The sequence below is a fragment of the Tamandua tetradactyla genome, chromosome 7, assembly GCF_023851605.1.
Source record: "Tamandua tetradactyla isolate mTamTet1 chromosome 7, mTamTet1.pri, whole genome shotgun sequence".
NCBI classification, from domain to species: Eukaryota; Metazoa; Chordata; class Mammalia; order Pilosa; family Myrmecophagidae; genus Tamandua; species Tamandua tetradactyla.
The window spans coordinates 140,066,229-140,088,897 of record NC_135333.1 but is presented as its reverse complement, the minus strand read 5'-3'; the positions used below and the strand labels follow the sequence as shown (position 1 = coordinate 140,088,897).

Here is a 22,669-nt window from a genome sequence, read left to right as displayed (position 1 = left end):
GTCTAACTGAAGTTTGTGTAAGAGAGACCTCGAGTAGTCTCTTGACTCTGTTTGAACTCTCTCAATTTGAGAGGCTGTTTTACACATGCATAACCTGTATTTATGTTATTTTGATTATACCATATTACATAACATTTCTGATTACTTGGTTTTAGATAAACTTCAAAAGTGTTTTGATTTACATTATAACACTTTTGGTGAGAAATTCATAATGTATAAATTCAAAAATTTCTGACAACAAGGCAGATATTAATGATAGCTACTTAGGTCAAAAGCAAATGAACCAACTGTAGTTATACTCAAAAAAGATTCCTCTGCTTCCAACATCTGTGGAATATCCATTAAGTGCCAGAAAGGAAATTCAAGGTGCTGGCAATCATATCATTAATTAAAGATGAAGTTTATATGTCTACATAAGGGTTATACCTTCTGATTCTATCATAATATACTCAAGGGATTTTTCAGATTATTTGAAAGGAAAACAGTTCTTCTAGTGTTTTGTAGCATTAGAATTTTCTTGAATGAATGATTGCTCTAAAAGGGCAAGACATTATTAAAACAAAAATATTTTTGTTTCAAAGATGTTTTTAATGTAATGGTAGTTGAATAGCCTGGTTAATGGAGCCATAGTTGAAATGACCTTCTAGTCCAATTAAATTTACAATAAGTATTTATTGGTGTCTACTGTGTTCAAAGTATGAGGGTAAGCACTGCAGGGTTCTAAAGATTCATTCAAGAAATTTGACCTTGGGTGTCTACTAAATGCTTGGCATTGTGTCAGATGCTGGGTGTATAAAGAGGAGTGATAAAATGTCCCTGTTCAAAAGGAGCTTAGATTCAGTTGGGATAAAACAGCATTTCTTGGGGACAAAGATTTTTCACATTTATTAGCTCAATTGATCTGCAAAACCACTTCATAAAATCCTTACAGTAGATATGTTTCCCCATTTTTGATGGTAGAAACTGAGGATCAGGTACATTAACCTCATAGAGCCTAATTTTTTAATTTGTTAAACTTGGACAATCATACATAGTTTTAAGGTTTGTGTAAGAATTAAAATAGCCAATGCATTTGCAGCATCCGGGAGAGTGCCTGTGGTAAAGCTGTTGTCTAACCAAACTTAGTCCCTTCTTTCCATCCCACCCTCTAATCTCTTCTTTTCCCTTGGGAGTGGGTAAAGCTTTTCTAGAGAAAAAGCTAGAACTGGAATATATGTTTTATGATTAAAATGGAATTTTTCTCATAAAATTACATTATTCCTTATCTGCATATATGCTGTATGCCCAATGTACATGCAGTTGTACATGTATATGAACACATGTACACACATACATATGTGGGCAGATAGGAGTTGCACATGCTTGTGTATATAAGGCTGAAGTAGTGCAAATACAGACAAGGAGCTATGGGATTCCTGGCAACGAGCTCTCTCATGTGTTGTGGAAGAGGAAAAAACCTCATTGAAATGGTGTTTGAAACAGGACCTGGAAGACAGAACTTCAATAATCCTAGTGAGGGATGAAATGGTAGGAGCAAAGGAAATAAGGAGAGAGCTTTGTTCCATGAATATAACTTGGTATGATTTAGGATATGGGGTAATTCATATCCGTTGGCTTGAGCCATGTTGAAGATGTTGTGCCTGTCAGGGTCCGGAGCTGAGTCTGTTGCACAGCAGGAGAGTGACAGGATGGGCGCTGTCCTTCAAGGGAGATGACTGTCAGGGGTAGGGGCAAGGAGACCCTTTTTTTAAAAAAAATTTTTATTAATAAAACCAATCAACATACAATATGAACATTCTTTTCTTTTCTTTCATCACATAGTTGTAGATTCTTCATCATTTCTTAGAACATGTGCATCAATTCAGAAAAAAGAAATAAAAAGAAAACAGAAAAAATATTCATACATACCATACCCTTTACCCCTCCTTTTCACTGATCACCAGCATTTTGATCTACTAAATTTAACATTTGTTCCCCCTATTATTTATTTATTTTTAATCCATATGTTTTACCATCTGTCCATAAGGTAGATAAAAGAAGCATCAGACACAAGGTTTTCACAACCACACAGTCACATTGTGAAAGCTACATCATTATACAATCATCTTTAAGAAATATGGTTATTGGAACACAGCTCTACATTTTCAGGCAGTTCCCTCCAGCCTCTCTGTTACATCTTAACTAAAAAGGTGATATCTATTTAATGCATAAGAATAACCTCCAGGATAATGCTCTCAACTCTGTTTGGAATCTCTCAGCCACTTTATTTTGTCTCATTTCTCTCTTCCCCCTTTTGGTCAAGAAGGTTTTCTCAATCCCTTGGTGCTGAGTTCCAGCTCATTCTAAGATTTCTGTCCCACATTGCCAGGAAGGTCCACACCCCTGGGAGTCATGTCCCACATAGAGAGGGGGAGGGCAGTGAGTTTGCTTGTTGTGTTGGCTGAGAGAGAGAGGCCACATCTGAGCAATGAAAGAGGTTCTCTTGGGGGTGACTCTAGGCCTAATTTTAAGTAGGCTTAGCCTATCCTTTGCGGGGTTAAATTTCATATGAACAAACCCCAAGATTGGGGGCTCAGCCTATTGCTTTGGTTGCCCCCACTGCTTGTGAGAATATCAAGAATTCTCCACTTGGGGAAGTTGAATTTTCCCTCTTTCTCACCATTCCCCCAAGGGGACTTTGCAAATACTTTTTTATTCACTGTTCAAATCCTTCTGGGATTCATCGGGGCATCACTCTGGACAAACCTACAAAATCTCATGCCCTGCACAAGTTCCAAGTACTTATGGTGTTCAACTGAGCTGTCCACATAAGTCATATTAGGAAATGCACTAGTCAAAATATAAGTTTTGTACCAAATAAACATTTTGTACTTTAGTCTCACACATAAGTTAAAGTTTTAAAATATTTATTACCATCTATTTCCAACACCTGGCATTGTTGACATTCCTTTGTTCTTCCTCATGCAAAACATTTTTAAATTTGTACATTTAACCACTATCATTATACACTCCAGGCATTCCTAGATTATACCATCTCAGTCTTTATCGTCCATCTTTCCATCTGATTTCATTTGCGTCCCCAGGCCTCCTCCCTCTATCAGTCTCACATTCAGCTTCATGCAGTATTCTAACATTATTGTAACTAACAGTCAGGTAATATTGTGCTATCCATTTCTGAATTTTTACAATCGGTGCCATTGCACAATCTGTATCACTTCAGTTCCAATTATCCAATATCTACCCTATTTCTATCAAAGATACCCTTTTAATAATCTAGACTGGTAAAAATTGAGAGCTAATAGCTAATAAAGTAGGGTGGGGATGAAAAAAGAGAATGAATAGGATATAGACCACCAAGGAAGAAAGGAAGACTGGGCAGCCAATGGGATGCGGAAACCACTCACAGACATGAGGAGTCAGAAAGAACACGGGTGGGAATGGCGAGAGATGGAAACAGATGTGGGAGCAAGGGGAGGGTTTTGGGGAGAAAAGCGTCGACTCTTTCTAATGCTGGATAGAAGTGCCAATGATACTGGGCTTGTTAATCCTTCTCAGGGGATATTAGACCATCAATACTAATTGTGACTAGTATTACAGAATAATTGTAAGTGATTAAAATATAGGAACCAGGACTATAAAACTCCTAGAAGAAAATGTAGGGAAACATCTTCAAGATCTTGTGGTAGGCGATGGTTTCTTAAACTTTACACCCAAAGCACATGTAATGAGAGAAAAAATAGATAGTTGGAACCTCCTCAAAATTAAAAACTTTTGTGCATACAAGGATTTTGTCATGAAAGTGAAAAGATACCTACTCAACGAGAGAAAACATCTGGAAACCACATATCCAATCAGGGTTTAATATCCAGAATATATAAGGAAATCCTACAACTCAACAATAAAAAGACAAACAATCTAATTAAAAATGGGCAAAAAACTTAAGACATTTCTCCAAAAAGGATATACAAATGGCTAAAAAAAAAAAGAAAAGACGCTCAACATCACTGGCTACTAGGGAAATGCAAATTAAAACCACGATGAGATATCATTTCACACCCATTTGAATGGCCACTATTAAGAAACCAGAAAACTACAAGAGTTGGAGAGGATATGAAAAAGTAGGAAACTCATTCCTCATTGGTAGGAATGTAAGATGGTGCAGCTGCTGTGGAAGACAATTTGGCAGTTCCTCAGGAAGCGAAATATAAGATTACTATATGATCTGACAATCCTACTACTAGGTACATACCCAGAAGAACTAAAAGCAGGGACTTGAATAGATATTTGCACACTGATGTTCATAGCGGCATTATTCACAATCGTCAAAAACATGGAAGCAACCCAAGTGTCCATATATCAATGGATGGATAAACAAAATGTGGGATATACATACAATAGAATATTTTCTTTCATTGCATGGGCTGTAAAAAAGGAGTGAAGTCCTGCTGCATGTGACATCATAGATGAGCATTGAGGATGTCATGTTGAGTGAAATAAGCCAGTCACAAAAGGACAAATATTATATGATATCACTGTTATGCAGTAATTATACTAAGTAAATTCACAGAATTATAGTCTAGACTATAGGTTACCAGGAGATAGATTGAGGTTAGAGAATGGGATTGATGCTTAATTTGTACAGAATCTCTATTTAGGCTGATGGTAAATGTTTGAAAATGGATGGTGATGATGGTAACACATTATTGTGACTGAAATCAACAGTGTTGTACTATATAGATGGAGGTGGTTAAAAGAAGAAACTTTAAGATGAATATATTGCTAGAATAAAAATCGAAAGAGAGTCCATGGGGCTGTACAACACAGTGAACCCTATTGTAGCTGATGAACTATAGCTAATAGTACAAATATAAGAATGTTCTTTAACGAATTACAACAAATATATAAATCTGATACAAGGTGGTAATAATAGGGTGGTATATGGAAAATAACACACCTAATGTAAATAATGGATGATAAAACTATTTCAATTATATTTCAGCAATTAACAAAGGTAACTACCGTTTTAAAAATAGTGCAATTTATCACAAAAAAAGTGCTATCATCAATAGTAACAAATGTTCCGCACCAATGCAATGTGTTTGTGGTGGGGTGATGAATGGGCATCCTATATTTTATGCATGACTGTTTTGTTAACTCACAACTTCTCTAATAAAAACGAAACAAAACAAAACCCAGTCTTGTGGCTGCAAGGAAAAAAGAGCAAAGGCAATGTAATTTCCCAACCTCTTAATATGTAAATACTCGCTAATGAGGACTAATGTGGACTGGTTAATATAAACTTTAAGCTCTTAGCTTGCCAACATACTGCCAGAATGTTTCAGAATGAGGAGTGGAATTGTTTTCAATTGTCAGGGCTAATAGGGACTCCAGCTTGTTTGTGACAAACACCACATGATTCCAGAAAGCCTCTCAATCAAGTTGGCACAGGATGAACATTTGCCAAGAAGTGCCTCTAGAGTTATTTTCAACAGTCGGCTTTTCTCTTCCATATCTGAGATACCTCACCCTTGACCCAGGTCAGTACCATGTGTAAAACCTGCCTCTGACAAGTGCCTTTTAACTAAGAGCCAGTAGCACATTTATATATTTTCATCTTCTTATATCTATATGTAATTCATCTTCTGCACTAAATGTGAAACATGGGATTTAATTATACTTTGTAGTTAGACAGTTTTATGCTTTTATTGGCATAAACAAATGCAACTGTCTGGAACTATATCCTAGTTTGTATAAATGTGACTCAATGCTTGGGCTTGATAATTAACACATTTAGGAATTTAGCATAAAACAATGGTCTCACTCTCTCCCCATCCCCAATTTATTTGCAGTCTATAGCTATTCAGAACTCTTGGTTGTATATAATAATTTATATTTCAAATATACCTGAGTTCATGTTCTGACTGTGTGACGTTAACATTTATTCTCTAAAAATCAGTTTTACCTCTTAGAAAATGGATGAAATCAAAAGTATTTCACAGGATTATTACGAAGTGAGACAAGGTATCTGGAGATACATAGCATAATGTATTGCATATAATAGATCCTAAAAGTAAAATAAATAGCAGCCATCAGAACGCTGAATTCTTGGCATTCAGCTAAAATCTGGCAAAATGCTTCCATATACACTTCTCTATATAGTTTCTTACACAGACTTATACATACATGAGCAAATATAGAATATTCATTGTGTTATATTTAAAAGCACAAAAAAGCTATATTTCAGGAAGGAAAACCCCCAAATCATTATGATCACTTACATTGTAATAAGAGAAGGGTTGCCTACAAATGCTTTCTCGGGTATGGACTTGATATTGTTGCTATGAAATCCTCTAAAAAGAGAGGAAACATAATTATAGAAAATAATATGTGGGATACAATTATTTCATGTTTTTTCCCCTGTGGCAGTAATTAGCACCTTTAGTAACCAGAGGGCCAGGTTAACTCCTTCTGCGCCTCTTGAAATTTACTGGCCCTCATTTAGTCTCTGGGAGAAAAAGAAGTTACAAGCTGTCATCTTGAAAGAAGAATAAAGAATCCGAAAATAATAATTATGCTTTGTGGACATTTATAAGTGAATGTTATAAAAAGAAAATCAACATGTTAATATCCAATAGCGCCCCACTGCATATGAGCCTAAGAGAGTGTGAACCTTCCTTGGGGAGAGGATTTTGATCAGCCCCTTCTAACCCCATTTAAAGTTAAGATAAGAGAAAATTGACTTAAGCTGCAGTGAAGCAGAGACTTCATTTATCTCTTTATGAGGCTGAAATTTCCTGACCCTGAGGAATGGGCCTGGAAGGAAGGTGCCCCGGTTCAGTGAGTCTGTAATTCCAAATTGATTCTCATCTGTCAGTGCTAATGCTGTCTGACTGGCAGAAGGGCAGTCAGTGAACTTTGGGTTCTCAGTGGGGCTGTGACTGTGGGATGCGTGTGTCAGTTTCGGGCTGTCTGAGCACAAATGATGATTACTTCCCAGTTAAGCCGCACATGGGGTTTCTGGAGGCAAATCTCTTGAACGCTCTTTCTTTTTTTTTTTTTTTTTTTTTTTTTTTTTAAAGGAAAGACAGAGAGAAGGAAGGAAGGATAGAAGGAAGGGAAACATCTTTTAAACATTTTCTTGTTTTATTGTATTTTGTTTCTCCGTTTTCGTTACATGGGCTGGGGCCGGGAATCGAACCGAGGTCCTCCGGCATAGCAGGCAAGCACTTTGCCCGCTGAGCCACCGCGGCCCGCCCTTGAACGCTCTTTCTTATAAACAGGCTCTACTGTCTACCTCTTTTGGCTGTGTGCCTTATTTCTCTTTGGCATGAGAATAAGTCCCTACATTTATCTTCCTTTCCAAGTGTTAGAACATAGGTTATTCTTATTTTTAGATACAAAGGAAAGCAAATTAAATTTTAGCATACACAAGACAATATATGCAACCTCATGGTTGTGAGGTAGCTTTATTTTAGCAAAATCAATTTTCTTTTGCTATTAAATAAAATTCATGAAGCATTTAGAGAATGAAATCATGTATGTGAATGCATCCCAGACCACATACTAAGCATATACAGATTCATTCATCCAGTCCTAGACTTATGTAATCTAGGTAAGTTTCTTTTTGGAAATCCTCAGCAAATAACTGAATTCCATTATAGTTCTACTTCGAATCTATAAAGTATGTAAATGCTGGAGGAGAATGGCGTAGGAAAAGAAACAAAATTTCTCTATATAGAGAAAGCTCATTATTAATCCAAAAAGATTATCTTGTGTTTGCTGGTGATAGAAGTCAACTAAAACTATATTTCAAGTGTAATTAATGATCATTTATATGAATTTATTACATTTTCTAGCAAGTCATATTATGCATAAAATTACACATATTTTAGAATTAAATTCTCAAAGAACCAATTCCCCCCATTAAATTAGCCCTAAATACTTACAATTCTTTAAGATTAGAGAGTGTCCTGATTGCAGTGGGGAATTCATCAAGGTGATTATAATTTAAATCTCTGAAAATGAATAAAAAGTATTTTCAGTTTTTCTTTTAAACATTCATATATATTATACTTACAAGAAAATTTAACATGATATTCCCATGGACCAATGTCATTCTGCTCCTTTTATGGAGAGAGATTATCCTGGCCTGCTGACCACCATCTTTCCACAAGTATCTACATTAAAAAGGTCATTTGAATGATCTTGAGAAATTTCAGAGAGCCAAGGCTTAATGGCAAAAGGACATTTAAAGAAAAGAAGAGCGGTGCAGCAGTGTTAACTTCCAAGCAGGAAGGACCCTTGGCCAGGGGCCGACTGCTTGCTCATTCGTACCTGGCTCACTAAGTTGCCAGCTTGTGTCTGCACTTCTCCAGGCTCCTGAACCACACTCCCTTTTTTGTTCACTGCTGCACACTCTGACTCTTTTTCTCTGCCTTGCAGAGTCTTGCCCAGGAGTACATTTTTCTATGACTGCTTTGTCCCTTCCTGTAGGGTGTCTGCATCTCCTGGTTCCAGAATGACAGCCTGATCCTGGAGAGGTTTGTATGATGCAGGGCACTCTCAGAAAGGACATGGGTTCTGGAATTTCCTCAGCATCACAAATAATGGTTCAGATCAGATACATGATGCTTCCTTTGGTCGGTGAGGCGAAGCTCTATATTATGGCCAGACCTTTTCAAATCATTAATTTCTCTATCAGTTATGACACAAATGGCTTTCAGTTCCATTACGCACACGCATTTTATATCGACATCTTTGTATGAAAAAGTAATTGCCTCCTAGTTTCTGGGAATGGCAGATTTCCCAGATGATGCAGGAAAACCTTTTGGTCAGGCAATCAGATGTGGTTAGATCTTTCTCCATGGAGAAGAATCACAATTTAATTTTAAGAGAGAGATAATCTGACTGAGTTAAACATGAATCAAGATTCCTACTTGTCTGGCACAAACCATCCTTAAGCTATACTGCAGGCAGGAAGCTTGCGTCTTTTGTGGACATAAATTTTCTTCCTGTTTGTAAATCTCTCCAGATGCTCTGTTTTGATTAAATGAGGACTGGGCCCTTATAAATTACTTGGATTTCTAGTCAGGGGAAGGAACAGTTTGGGAATAACCAATTTACGGATCCTCTGTAGCCCTGGGCAAGGTGGGGGAAAGGAGGACAAGGAGAGTCCCATGAAACATTTTGCTGCATGATATTTATATGCAGTCCTGAGTCCTCACTCCAAACATGGGAAAAAGGACAAATTATGAAAATACTCATCAAAGTTCACCTTGTTTTTTGTTGCTGTGTGTTGAAAAGGACTGGAAGGTGATTTTCCATTGCTAGACTCCAGCCCAGCCCTGTGATGATAAGGGAGAAGTGCTAATTTTTCCCAGCAGCTGATGGGAACAGCTTGGCTATGTGATTAAGCTGACATTTGGCACCTGAAATACTGAGCGACTTAAGTAACCCGGAAAGGAGAGCTGTTATAGTGCTTTTTGGCCACAAGAAGGTCACCAACAACAGATGGTCCCTAAGGGAATTAGCAGACCTCATTATTGTCAGACTTGAGCGCTGTATGCAAATGAATAATGGATTCCAAGATGGCAGGAGAAGTGGTCTTTGGTCATCTTCTTCTGCAGCCCTGGTCAGAGCCAGCATTGTAGATGGGTGGTGCTGTGTGGTTTATTGCACTTGGGTATTAAAAATACGGGAGGGGGGCACCTGGAGCTACCAGTGCCCTCTTCTTCCAGCACACACAGGACCCTCATAGCCAGTCACTTACCCTCATTCCTCCTTTCCCCGAGGGAAAGGTTGGGGCTCTGGTGTGGCCCACAAGTACCTTACTTACCTAGGCTTTGGGGGAGACCTGAAGTTATGGTCAGCTGGCTGGACTCATTTTTTTTTTTTTATAAGCAATATTTTATTAGAAGTCCTTTCACTTTGCATTTGTCTATTGCTTTAGAATTACAACTGTGCTTCACATGTATTAGTATATATGTGTTTTTTATTTATTAACTAATCACTTTAATAACTTTATTTAACAGTGACTTTTAAGGTATTCTCACTTTTAGGGAAGCAGTTATTCTTGTGTTTATAGTTGCATTGACTTTTGCTCATGGAGGATTGATCCTTAATGTGTTTTCCATTTAGTTAGTATGAGTTGCTCATGAGCAGAGATTATATTTTTTTCTAATACCAGGTGGCCACATTTGTGGAAAAGACCAAGGCAGTGGTTAGATTTTTGCTTCCAGTAGGTATCCCCTAAATGTCCTTCAGCCTGGAATTGCATTCATGTTAACTCCTTGGGTTCAGAGTTCTTCCATTAAGAAGAACAAATGAAACTTCCAAACCAGCCTTCCCCTGGGACAGTGGTAAAGTTTTCTTTGCCTGCTATCATTGGCATTTCCAACTTTAAATGTCTCTTATGTTTGAAGGACCCTGTTTTTTAATATCCTTCCTAGCATGGGCCAGACTCTCACATCCTGTCCCTATAAATGTGTCATGGAACTCAAGACTCAAAGGATTGGAGCAGATCTGCTCTTAAGAGATATGCTCCTCAAAGAAATGACAGCAGCAGATTGCAGGTTTCAACTCCACAGTCAGCCTCTCCATGTATTTGTGACCCAGGTAACCCCATGATTTTACCAAAGGTACGTCTGAAAATAATTTAATACCATATCATGCATTTCAGTATTATGTGACTGTGTAAAGCAGCGTCCACAGAGTTGATGGAACTAGGAGTCTTGAATCTCTTCTTAAATAATATCCAATTTTTACAAATTTTTTGCATTTGAAAGTTCTTAGTATTCTGAAACTCTAAATAAAAATACGAAGATCTTCAGAAAACTTCAATTGCTTTTCCTCTTTCTGTGGTCCAAAGCCATAACAAGGGTATCAATAAATGACAAAAAAATTAAGATCTCTCAAGAGCAACCAATTGTACAGAATGAAAATTATAGGAGACTACAATATTGTGGAAGCCAGGATTGGAGCACTATAGGGAGAAGGAAAAATTATAGTATCAAGTTTGAGAAGAAGTAACATTAAGACAACATTCACTATCTGCAGAACTTTTGAATCTTTATTTACACAGAGAAGCTCAGGTCCAGGGAAATGTTCGAGACTTCACAAATTTAATGGTGGTGAAAGTTGTTGATTTAATTTAAATTCAGGCATTTAATCATGTTTCAGTCTTATACACAACATGTATTTACTGGTTATAAGGGGTCTAATGCTACTATCATTTTAATGAATCATGCATTACTCAGATCTGATGAAAATATTTTCTTTGAATTTAAAATCTCTGTAAGGCAGTAGATAGTCTGTATAACAAATAAAAGAGCTGTCAATTGTTCTGAAAGTTTAAGTTACCTAAATACAGATGTCAAATCCTAAATCTCAAAGCATGCTTCTATATTAATATAATATTTAACCTGTAATACATTTCCTAATAGTGTTAAATTATTGAAATGTGGGTTTATGATTCATAAAGTTACCCTATTTTTCTGCTTCAACATTTTTAATGTATCAATGTAACAGAATATTTTTTTAACCATACATACATAACATTTTTTTCCAAATATTTCTTTTTGTGTGGTTTCAGTTATACTGGTTTTCCCAAGCATATCTTGGAATTACTGAACCTGGATTCATCATGAAACAGAGACCTAGGGCATTCTGATGACCATTTCTTGGACCTAAAGCTGAAAAGAATGGATTCAGGGGCTCTGAAGCTAAAATTTTGGTGAATGTGAAGATACAGAAGCCTTCACTAATGTTGAAAAAGGAAATGTTTCCAATATCCACATCCAGGAAAATCCCCACTCAATTTAACCTTGAGTTGGCCCAGACCACAGTCTGAGATGTTGGTGGTGGCCAAAAGGTAGCTTCTCTTTCTAAAACTTACAGTCCAGAATCCAAGTTCAGTAGACAGGTGGATCTCTCCTTGCTGGTGAACAAATTTTCTGCAAACACCCAGACCCATTCTCTGCATGTTCTTACATCTACCTCCCAGTAATGGAGGCTAGAGGTGAACCAAGGGGAGACCAAAATAGAAATTGGATATTTGAATTTCTCAGGACACTCTTTCCAATTCTGTTTGATACATGACACAGGAGGCTTTTCAAGTCATCAGAAATGATGAGGAGATTATTGGATATGTCAACACCTAAAGTCATATCCACTTCAAACTTCAGTATCCTTGGGTTCATTTTCAGAATAGCTCCTAGCTGGGGCTCTAGGTCCTTGATCTTGGAAACCAACTTCCCCAGTTGGCAATTTGTTTTGATGTCATTCTTCTGAGAGACTACAGGGCAAAAGGGGCATAACGCACCCTTCCTGTGGGGATCCTTCTGCAGTGATTTGATGCAGTTGAATCAGCAGACATGTCCACATTTCAGATACATGAATTTTTCAAGATCAGCCAGCAGATACAACATCTGCCTCCTTCTTTAAGTATTCAGCCATGGCCACTGTCTCTACAAGAGTCTCCTCTTCCCTTAACTGCCTCCAAAGGTAGCTCAAGTCTATGGACTCATTTTTATCACAGGTACCAACTCAGAGTTGAATTTTTGACCTATTCCTTGGAAGTGTTGTAGTGTGGTAAAACATGTATTTCAGAATCAGACTAGAGAAGGAATCAACTCCTAGTTATGCTACTGCCAGATGCGTAACATTGGCCAAATAACAGCCTCACTAAAGCCTAAGATGGGATAGTAGTAGCCATTCTCATAGCATGGTTGTAAGGCTTGATTGCGATGATGCAGTGTGGTACTTGATGATAGAACAGCTATTATTACTTTTTCATCTTTTGAATTGCTTTAACATGGACCCTTGCTGTTTCCTAATGAGTCACCTGATTAACTCAGGTTGGGCACTAAGGCATTTGCTTAGTCCTCATCCTCTCATTCATCAGAGAGGACCAGACTCATGAAAAGTGGGCCTGAGTGACAATGTAGAACTCATCCTTGACAGCAAATGCACATTCCTAAGCAAATGACCAGTGTTGATAGAAAACATCTCATTTAGTTTATAATGATTCTAGCTACTTTATCAGTTTTATTAGATTAAAATAAAATCTCAGTTTCATGTTTTGCACTGTGGGGGGTGTGTGTGTGTGGGGGGGTGTTTAAGATAAAGCCACTATAAATATCTGTTTAAGGCTCAAGCAATTAACCAAACCAAACATCAAGTTTAGCTTTAAGGCTATTTTGATTCTTTCAGATTATTTATGAAAACACTGAAGAAAGGGAAACAAATAAAAGGTCAACTCACAAAGTCTCTAAGCTGTGGAGCCCATCAAAGCTTTTCTTTCCCAGGGAGTGGATTCTATTGTTATGGAGATGCCTGCAGGAGAACATTAGGAAAAGTCAGGAAGGCTCACTACACACAGCAGATTTAGGCACAACATTTTTATTGGTTAAACTCAAATAAATTTATGCAGAAGAATGCACTAATTTTATACAAGAAATGCATTAACATATTTTAAAAAGAATTTATGTATATAAAGGCTATATAGCTTGTTCACTCTTAACGTAACTGATTCTTTGCCACAGAATTTAATAGTCTTAGTTTTACTTTTTTGGGTTTGAGACATTAGGGCATGTACTATGGTATAAGCAATGGGACTGATATGAGTAAATTGAGCGTGGTTGTTGAACACACACTGCAGTCTAGGATGTTCAGTATGGCTTTGGGATATTTGTACGGTTAAGCAGAGGTACAGCCTGTCATTGACGAAGGAGGATGGATTGAAGGTCCTAGGTCTTCTAAGCATGTTTCTATTTAAGCTGAGGCTTATAATGCTTACATTCCCAGGGCAGGGCACAGGTCAAGAGGAAATACGATTTCAGCTACAGCAAATGATGACCAGATATTTCAGCTGCCCAAGGAGATTAGATATCTTGACACGGTATTAATGTGTATAATTATCATCTTTGGCTCAACTGGTATACCAGTTAGGTCAGGGCCAGTGAGAACAGCTGTGTGTACATCCAAAAAAACAAGACCAATTTCTAAAGGGATTTTGGAAAAATATGCCCAGGTGTAAACGAATAGCTGCTCTGTAAGTCCATTTCCTCTAGTGGAGGACAAATTAAAGCCCACAGCTGGCTTCTGGTGGGTCAGCAGCAGCATCTTTATATGTGAAATTCAGTACAGAAATTAGTTAATGTCACCAAAAATGACTCATCCTTTCTGATTAAAGTTTTTCTTCTAATAAATATACTTTGTTTCATGTGAGAACTGTGGGACATCTATTGAGGATTTTCTACGTAAGATGCTGCCCAGAAGTATATACTATAGTGCAGGAGACAAACATGCAGTCAAATACTAGAGTAGACTGATTGAAGGCAGCGGTGAGCAGGTGGAAGGGCATGGAGCAAAGGGAGAAATACTCAATGCAGAAGAAACCTTCCTCCAAGTTCCGCAGCAAACTGAACATACAGCCTTTTAAGCAGTTGCTATTTTCCAATATTAGCATTGACCGATTGTTATATTACACATGTGGGGTACGTTGCTACAATCTTAAGACTGTTTATTTTTTCAAACTATTGCTTGGAGAATCATTTTGATTGAAGATATGAAATCTAGACACAGCAGGAAAAACAACCCAAATGCATAACTTACCATCAAAAGTTCGTTCTCGGTTCTCTTTTCTTGGTAGGTGTATAATAAGTACTTATTAATTAGTAAGAAGGTCATATTTCAATTTTACCTGGATTAAAAGCTCTTATCAGAAAGAATGAAATTTTCTTAGCCTCTTTATTGGGCTAATTGTACAGTGTGGTCATTACTTGCACAATATACAATGGGCTTCCCTATGAGAGAAGTTGGACTTTATCTTTATATGCCCTGCATATGATTTAACAAGTGCTTAATAAATGTTTAATTCACATACACAATTAGAACGTTGATGAGGGACTCTTTTTTTAGGAAGGGGTTCAGGGGATTTTCCTCCTGCAAAATATCCCCATTCAAGATTTGAAGAGCCAGCATGTTCAGGGCAAGGCCTTACAATGAATCTAGAAACTGTAAAGAGAGACAGACAGACAGGGGAAGTCAATAAAACTTACAGAACTACCAAGCTGGAGAGATTTCCAAAGGCATAGTCTGGGATGTGGTGTATTTTGTTCAGGGCCAAGGTCATGGCTTGCAATGCTGATAAACTTCTGAAAGCCTGGACAGGGATTTCCGTCAAAGCATTGTCATCTAGCCACAGGTGCCTCAAGGCATGCAGGCCGCTGAAGCAGCTGGGGGGTACGGAGCTGATATGGTTGGCATCCAGACGCCTGTGAGAGGGAGAGGGAGAAAGCAAGACTAGAAAAGAGAGCAAAGTCCGGGCTGGAAGGAACACCTTCAAGAAGCTGATTAACAAGAGCAAAACAGGGCTCGAGGCCCTCAGGGCCCTCCGAGACCTGCAGCTTTCTCCTCTCCTGGTAGGCTCTCTCCACTCGTGGGCGGGACTATTGCTTCTTCTGGCTTACAGGTCCATGCGCCATGATTCTCTCCTAGGCTTGTGGAAGACTTGCTCTTATGTAGGGCTATGCTTCCACCCCTCCCGAGCTATAAAGTCTCAGTAATGATCTTTAAGCTTTCCTTTCTGATACCAGGATAAAGAGTCCCTTCTTTCCTTGCCCCCTCTCCCCCCATGCCAAGCCAAATGAATGCCTTTGCTTTCCTGGACTGTTTGAACATACTAAACATACTTACGTACATCCATTAAGCTCCGGGAAAGCTTTACTTCAATATCTAAAAGGAACTGAGTAATTTTTGAAGGCTGTCAGAATTACGTCTCAAGGAGAGGAGAAGAGGTGGCCCTTCCCTTTTTTTTTAGTACTTTGCTGAGTTTAGGATGCTTTGAAAAATCTAAAAACTGCTGGTTTTTTTTGCTCATCATAATCATCTGTGTCGGGGAGACGTCTGTTTCTCTGACATTTTAAACAAATACTAAATTTAACAGCATTTCCAACTTTGCTTCTTTTTCCACACACTGTTTTATATTTTAATGGGGAAATGCCTCTAAAAAATAAGATGGGTTTCTAAGCTATTGCAGCTTCAGAGCCAGCAGAGGGAGTACACTACACTTATTTTGCCCCAATTCAGTATAAACTGTCCCTGTATAGCACTTCTTCTTCTGCAGTGACACAACCCAGGCAGTGTGGCATTCCCTGCAAGGCGCCTGGACCGCAGGACCACTGCAACTTATTGATGCTTCTGATAGCCCTCCCTCGTTTTTCCAATCTATTCTGAAGGCTCACACAGTTGCTTGTACTTTCAAAGGTAGGATTACAAAGAGAAGAGTTGCATTTGAAGCAGTCCATGTTTTAGGAAGAGTGAGAAAATCACAGGCGGATTTTTGAAAAATGCTTTCCGAGGCATTGAAGACTAAGCAGGTGGAAGAAGCACACTGGGATCACAAAATAGTCCCCTGTAAACCAAACAACTTAGAAATAGAGAAGTTTTCTGCAGTAGGGGAGCTGGTCTCTGTGGAAGGCGGCTTCGTCACTTTTTGCCACATTTGTCACCCCACTGGTCCCCTGACTCCTTCTGCCAAGTGAATGGGATGAAGTGACACTGCAGAGGCCCAGGCCAAGTTTTGATAAATAACTGAGATAAGGTCACTTGGAACAAATTTTAAGAGTTTGGTGTTGTAGCCCACTCACAAGTAAATTTCCAGTAGAACAACTAACATCACAGGCATCAGCATACAGTTTCTGATATCTCAAACTTCTGTCAACAAATGGAGCTGGAAATGTTTAGGAAAACTCAACACCGTGTCTGCACCCTTTCTTCTGGCAACACCGTGGTTGGCCCATGTTCAAAATAAGGTACAATTTCATCAGGGGACGAGGAGGTGATTGTTTTTTATTTGACTAGAACTAATGCACATCTGTAAACTCTCTTTAACTACTACACTGATTAAAGAATGGCGACTTTATTTAAATAATATGAACATTCACATTTTAGTTGACATATTGTCGGATCATTGCCAGTTGCTTATGCATCGAAACTACAAGTGGCTTCTAAAAGTCCTGAAAATGACTTTGGTGGTTTGAAGTTGTTTGTACCCCAGAAAAAACATGTCGTTAAATCGAATCTACTCCTGTGAATGTGAACCCATTGTCGTTAGGACCTTCTAATGAGGTTACTTTAGCTAAGGTGGGGCCCACCTCAATCAGGATGGGACTTAATCCTATTACTAGATCCTTTATAAGAAGAATGAATTTAGATATAAAAAAAAAAAGCCACTGAAGCAAGAAGCTGAAATTAATGAAACCTAGAAAGGAAGGGAGAGTCCTGCAGATGCTACCATCTGCTTTGCCATGTGGCAGAGGAGCCACGGCTCACCGGCAGCTGGCCTTCAGGAAGAAAGCATTGCCCTGAGGTTGCCTGAATTTGGACATTTTCCCAGCCTCAAAACTGGGAGTGAATAAATTCCCACTGTTTAATCTGACCCATTTCATGGTATTTGCTTTGAGCAGTCTAGCAAACTAAAACAATAACTAACTTTTAAGTCTAGTGCAAGTGTTTGGAATGCATTTATCAAAAATGCTTTCTCAGCACTGAGTCATAAATGTGTCTTCTTGTGATACTTCAAGTTACAAAGCCTCTGTTGTATTTTGAAAGGACCCTGGTATTAATTCTCCATGTTAATAAGTCCAATTCTCTGGACAAGCCTCTTTTATGAGTCCCCCTGGCTTTTTTTCCCGAAAAAAAGAGGTAATCTTGTCAGTACATTGTTATCTTGTACATTGTTATCTTGTGCCAATTTGCTATATGATTAGCTATTTTCTATTCTTTACAGTCCTAACACTTGATATGCCAGTAGTCAAAGGCCTAACACTAAACAGTGCAGCCCTTCCTTCACCTGTCCTGAATGCAATATGAAAACGTCTCTGTCTCATAGTTATTAAGAAGCTACTACTAAATCACACTCCTTCTAATTGCAGTGTCTAGACCCCATGTTCACCTAGCCCCAGTAGCCAAATGTAATTCAGACAATGGTATGTTATTCACACTCAAAGCCATTATTATCTGATTTAATCTTAACAGGAGATCCCAAGGCTAAACCAGAGTATAAAATTAATTATCCAGTCACACGTACAGGTGGTTCTTACAGAACAAGTTTAAGAATGTGGACAAAGCAGCTGGCAGGGCACAAGTTGTGCCTATTAAGTAAGTAAACAATGGGCTCATATTATGTCAATCTGTTCTTTTCAGGCAGCTGGACATTCTGTATTCATATTCTTGGAAAATGCAATATTTAAGCAGTGAGGGGTCAGTAAAACATCACTGCATGGTATAAGAAAACACACATTTAAAACATGGTATTATACTCTGCTTATCAGGAGCAACAAAAGTATATTATATAACTTTGCTTTTAAGTGTTTCTTTGTTATCATTTCTATTGCGTGCAAGTCAAAATGGTGTGTGTGTGTGTGTGTGTGGGTGGGTGTGTGTGCGTGCAGCAGTTCAGTATCTGTGAATTAGTGCAGATTTGGGATGGGAAGTTTGGGGTCTAAATATATACACAGTGAAAAAAAAAAGGGCAGGTCACAGTGGCTCAGTGGCAGAATTCTCCCCTGCTATGCCAGAGACCTGGGTTCTATTCCCAGAGGCTGCCCGTGTAAAAGAAAAAAAATATATATGTATATATATATATATATATATTTACACACATATATATACACTAAGCCACTATAGTAGTTGTATGACTGGCCAACTCAAAGCACCTCAGCTTTTACATCTGTAAAATGGGGATAAAACCTCTCTATCTTATAGGGTTGCTTTATGACTGAAAGAAATAACACAGCAAAGCTTTATAAGCTATAAAATATCTTAATGATTTAAAATTATGATTATTATTTGAAGTTGGTTAAAATTTGTGCTTTTGTCTTTTTGCCATTGAAACCAAATGAAAAAGAAGAGGTAATTTAAATTTTGCTTTGGTCAGAAGTTGGTTAAAATGAGTGCTATGCCACTGATTTTATATGCCACTGATGTCACAGTGGCATTATTTGCAATTTCCAAAAGATGGAAACAGCCAAAGTGTCACGGGGTGAATGGATAAACAAAATGTGGTATATAGATACAATGGAATATTATTCAGTGGTGAAAAGAAACGACATTTTGATACATGCTACAACATAGATGAACTGTGAAAATATGACATTGAGTAAAGTAAGCCAGACACAAAAGGAAAATTGCTTATTATTTCATGGGTATGAAATCATAAAGTAAGCAAATTCATGGAGTCAGAAACCAGAGTACAGGATACCAGGGGCTGGCATGGGGGTAGGAAATAAGGAGTTAATTCTTAATTGGTGTAGAGTTTTTGTTTGGGGTGATGGAAAGATTCAGTAATGCACAGTGGTCATAGAAACAAAACATTGTGACTGTAATCAATAGCACTGAATTATATATCTGAATGTGGTTAAAATGGGAAATTTTAGGTGCTATATACATATATATATATATATACATATATATGTATATACATATTACTAGAACAAAAATTAAAAAAGAAAAACAGAACCATAGAACCATAGGACTGTACAACACAGTGAACCCTGATGTAAACAAACTAAGGACTATAGCTAATAATATATTATACTAATATTCTCTCAACAATTGTAACAAAGTTGCCACACTAAGGCAAAAGTATTAAAAATGGGGGTGGGTATGTGGGAACATTGTATTTTTGCACGATCTTTTTGTAAATCTACAACTTCTCTACTCAAAAAGAATAGTGCTAGATTGTCAGTGTATTTCAGTTCTGAGAAATGCAGGCTACTTCATTCACCCCTCATAACAGAAATAACTTAGAGTTGTCCACAATTCATTGCAGTAGAAGTTCCCCTTATGTCAGTCTTCACCATGACTATTATTTCCAGAGGGTAAATAACTTTGTTCCTGATACATTACTGAATATAACATCTTCATTCTGAAAGCAAAGGAGGGCTGGGATGTATGAGAGATGGCACATTCACAGAGAAGGTTCCTAGCAATGATCTTGGCATTTAAGTAACTATTAAAAAAATGTGACTGAGGCCCCACAAACTCTGCATGTACTTAGGTGTAACAAAAACAAAACACTTCAACAAAGGGAGTGGCCTCACCTTCTTTCAGACAAATATAGCTTATGAATTATGATCTTGAAAAGGGAAACTGAAAAGTGATCACTATATGAGAAATGGCACCCATTTTATGCTTCTTTGGGGGGGGGATTAATTAATTGCTAAAGGGATTCTGCTGCTTAGGCTGCTTGGCTAAGGATGACCATCTCTTGTAGGTCTTAGGTTGTCTTCCCTCATCAGTGGGACCTGGCCAGCTCTATCCAGTTCACCCCATAGGCTTTAATAACTTTGAATATCGAAATTAAGTATTTGGAGCTTGGAGAACTTCCCTCCCAGAAGGTTTCTGGGCTACCTAACTATGAAAAATGCCCTACCCTCTCCCAAGCAATCTGCAAGATCCATATGAAAATGTTTTTCTTTGGTGGGGGTAGAGTACTGCCTCCTAACAGGATACCCTAATAATAGATGTGCTTCAGAAAGATCACTCAGATAACAGTATAGAGGATGGACTGAAAGGAAAGTGTCTATGCTGGTTTGAAACTGTTGGGTACCCAGAAAAGCCATGTTCTTTAATCCTCATTCAATATGGTTGGGTGAGATCTTTTTTATTAAGTTGCTTCCATGGAGATGTGACTCATCCAGTTGTAGGTGGGACCTTCTGATTAGGTGGTTTTCATGGAGATGTATCGTCACCCATTCATGGTGGAGTTGTTTACTGGAGTCCTTAAGAAGGAACCATTCTGGAAAATGCTTCAGAACCAACAGAGGCAACAGAGCCAACAGGAGACCCAGACATTTGGAGACGCAGAAAGTAAATGCCCCTGGGGAAGCTGTTTGAAACCAGAAGCCAAAGGACCAGTAGATGCCAGCCATGTGCCTTTCCAGTTGACAGAGGTATTCTGGACCCATCAGCTTTTTTTGAGTCAAAGTATCCTTCCCGGATGCTTTAGTTTGGACATTCGTATAGTCTTAGAACTGTTAACTTGCAACTCAATAAATTTCCTCTAAAGAAGTTTTTCTAAAAAAAAAAAAAAAAGTCATTCCATTTTTGGTATATTACATATAGCAAACCAAAATAGTGTCTGTGGTAAATGCAGTCTTCTAGGTAAGAAAAGTTGAGTGCCTGAAAAAAGTGGGGGAAATGAAGAGGAGGGGCCAATGTGAAAGATGTTAAGTAAGTGAGCCTGAGGTGGTATGTCGGTTTACCAGATATTGACAGAGAGGAAAACGAGGAAAATATGGTGACTCAGTGTTCTGGCTTGGGCAACTGGGTGGACGGAGACCATGCAAGAATGTCCATGCATTCTTACATAAAAGAAAATAAAACAGAGTTGCCTGTTCACTGTAAATATAGTTCTGTAGTAACAATGCTTTTCATATGAAGAAGAATAGATGTTATCAGGCCAAAAGTTAAATTTTTATGTTCAGGCAAGGGCAAAAACAAAAAGTCTTTTCTTACTTTCTCTTTAATTTTTTTCCCTTAATGCTTTAATGAACAGAGGGTTAAATTGTGCGAATTTTCTTTTATAAAGAAATATTTTGACAATCTGCCCCACCCTGTCCAAAGAAATTTCGATTTATAAATAGCATTATTAAAGGGATTAGAGACTCTATGAGCTCACTTTTGCTATTGTTATTCCTGTAAATGGCCCTTTATGTATATCTTGCATATGATGCCTTGCAAATGTATCACACAAACTTTTATCTTTGTTTGAGAATGTCTTTGATGACCCATTAACTACAAGGAAGAAAGAGTTGGTCAAAAGATAAGCTTGATCTTGGCTACTTCCATATCTGAGATGACTGTAATAATGTCAATTATTAACATGAATGACTTAAAGAAAAAAAACCCAAAGTGTGAAGGATATTGCAGCTGCAGTTATAATACTGTTTATGGAGATTCTTTCAATGAGTAGAATTGTGAAGCATGGCATTTTCATGACTGACATTGCTATTTTATATCCATATGAGTACCTTCCTTCACAAGTTTTAAAGAAATAAACAACTCTCTTGTACATTTGTAATTTTGAGCCATTTTGAGCCGTTCATGAATTGTAGCAAGACCACAGAGTTTAGTTCACTTATAAAATGTTAAGAAACAAAAGTTTTCTCAATTATTTTATTTTTGCCATGAAGTAAAAACCTTTCAAGTCCAAGTATATATTTAGTACATTTCAACAAAGAACATATGTTCTTTATTATGGTGAAATTTTACTGCTTTGGAATTTTATTGCACTGAAATTGGTGGATTGTTGGAGTTGAATCTGTAATAAGATCATTATAATGATACTATCGTGATAGAATTTGATCTATATGAATTCTTATAGATTTAATTCAAGTTGACTCGTATGCATTCTTCACAATATTATCAATATCACCTTTTCTCTTCTAAGTATTTGTGGAGTGACCACAATGTGAGGATTCTATCTTTTAATGAAATATCTCACATCGTAGGAAGATATTAAGCATATGAATTCATGTGAACACAGTGATGGGTTGTATGGGAAATTTCTACTTTCATCTTTCTAGTCTCCATCTTATTTATTGGTAAACTTACTGTGGCCACCAGGAAGAAAAATCATTGCTTTAGATTTACTTCTGAAAAG

The 22,669-nt window shown here is 37.7% G+C and overlaps 1 protein-coding gene across 1 annotated transcript in view; it reads right to left on the bottom strand.

The window, feature by feature from the left end:
- Nucleotides 1-22,669, bottom strand: part of LGR5 (leucine rich repeat containing G protein-coupled receptor 5) — a 140,544-nt gene that overhangs the window by 18,321 nt on the left and 99,554 nt on the right. Inside the window, exons 5-8 of the mRNA XM_077111436.1 lie at nt 15,060-15,275; nt 13,261-13,332; nt 7,947-8,015; nt 6,279-6,350 (exon numbers count right to left, since the gene is read on the bottom strand). Of these exons, the coding sequence (XP_076967551.1) occupies nt 6,279-6,350; nt 7,947-8,015; nt 13,261-13,332; nt 15,060-15,275 (429 nt within the window). The remainder of the gene's footprint in view (nt 1-6,278; nt 6,351-7,946; nt 8,016-13,260; nt 13,333-15,059; nt 15,276-22,669) is intronic.